Consider the following 920-nt stretch of genomic DNA (forward strand, 5'->3'; position numbering starts at 1 on the left):
ACCATGCCCAACTTCGCTGGCACCTGGAAGATGCGCAGCAGCGAGAATTTCGACGAGCTGCTCAAGGCGCTGGGTAAGCTGGCCCGAGCAGCGCGCCCCGACGAGAGTAGCGGCCGAAGGCGCCCAGGGGCCCGCGGGGAGTCGGCTTTAGGGACCAACACCAGGCAGGAGGGAGTCCTGGGTGCCTTAGATCGGGGCGAATTCCAAGGAGCATCTCATCTAGAAGTGGCGAGGAGAGCCCGGGATCCACTCATCCAGCGAACGTTTGCTGGATCCTTGGCGCTTTCCCCGACGGCTCGGTCTTTATCTCGCGCTAGATCATCGCGAGGAGAGATTATTACTGAAATCCTGGGAGGGTCAGGGACTTTAAATTTGGGGACTCATTTTGAGACCAGGCCCTACCACGTGCTACCGAAGGAAAGCCATTTACCCTCTCTGAGCCTCAGTTTCTCATCTTGAAAATCAGGGCGAGAGCCGGGGGAGGAATGGTTCATTTGTAAGTCCCCCTTCTATAGTCAGAGGGTTTGGGAAATGTCGGGCCAGTTCTGGGACAATGGGCGGGTGACGAGACCCCGTGACCCGAACCCGGGTCTTCCCCGTTCTTCCCGGGGCAGGTGTGAACGCCATGCTGAGGAAAGTGGCCGTGGCGGCTGCGTCCAAGCCGCACGTGGAGATCCGCCAGGACGGGGACCAGTTCTACATCAAGACGTCCACCACGGTGCGCACGACCGAGATCAACTTCAAGGTCGGAGAAGGCTTTGAGGAGGAGACCGTGGACGGACGCAAGTGCAGGGTGAGGTCCCAGAGTCTGGGCAGCCTTCCCAGATCCCTGCTCCCTACTCAGGAACCGTTGCAGCCAGATGAGACCCCCGTCTCCTTTTGCAGCCTGTGGCGCGCCTTCCTTGCAGGGCGTGTGCACC

General features: G+C 60.2%; 1 protein-coding gene across 1 annotated transcript in view; it reads left to right on the forward strand.

Annotated features, from left to right (window-relative positions):
* The window catches only part of CRABP1 (cellular retinoic acid binding protein 1), a 6,881-nt gene continuing 5,961 nt past the window's right edge, over positions 1-920 (forward strand). Inside the window, exons 1-2 of the mRNA XM_010843280.1 lie at positions 1-73; positions 615-793. Of these exons, the coding sequence (XP_010841582.1) occupies positions 4-73; positions 615-793 (249 nt within the window). The 5' untranslated portion in view covers positions 1-3. The remainder of the gene's footprint in view (positions 74-614; positions 794-920) is intronic.

The sequence above is a fragment of the Bison bison genome, unplaced genomic scaffold (genome assembly GCF_000754665.1).
Source record: "Bison bison bison isolate TAMUID 2011002044 unplaced genomic scaffold, Bison_UMD1.0 scf7180017864181, whole genome shotgun sequence".
Taxonomy (NCBI): Eukaryota; Metazoa; Chordata; class Mammalia; order Artiodactyla; family Bovidae; genus Bison; species Bison bison.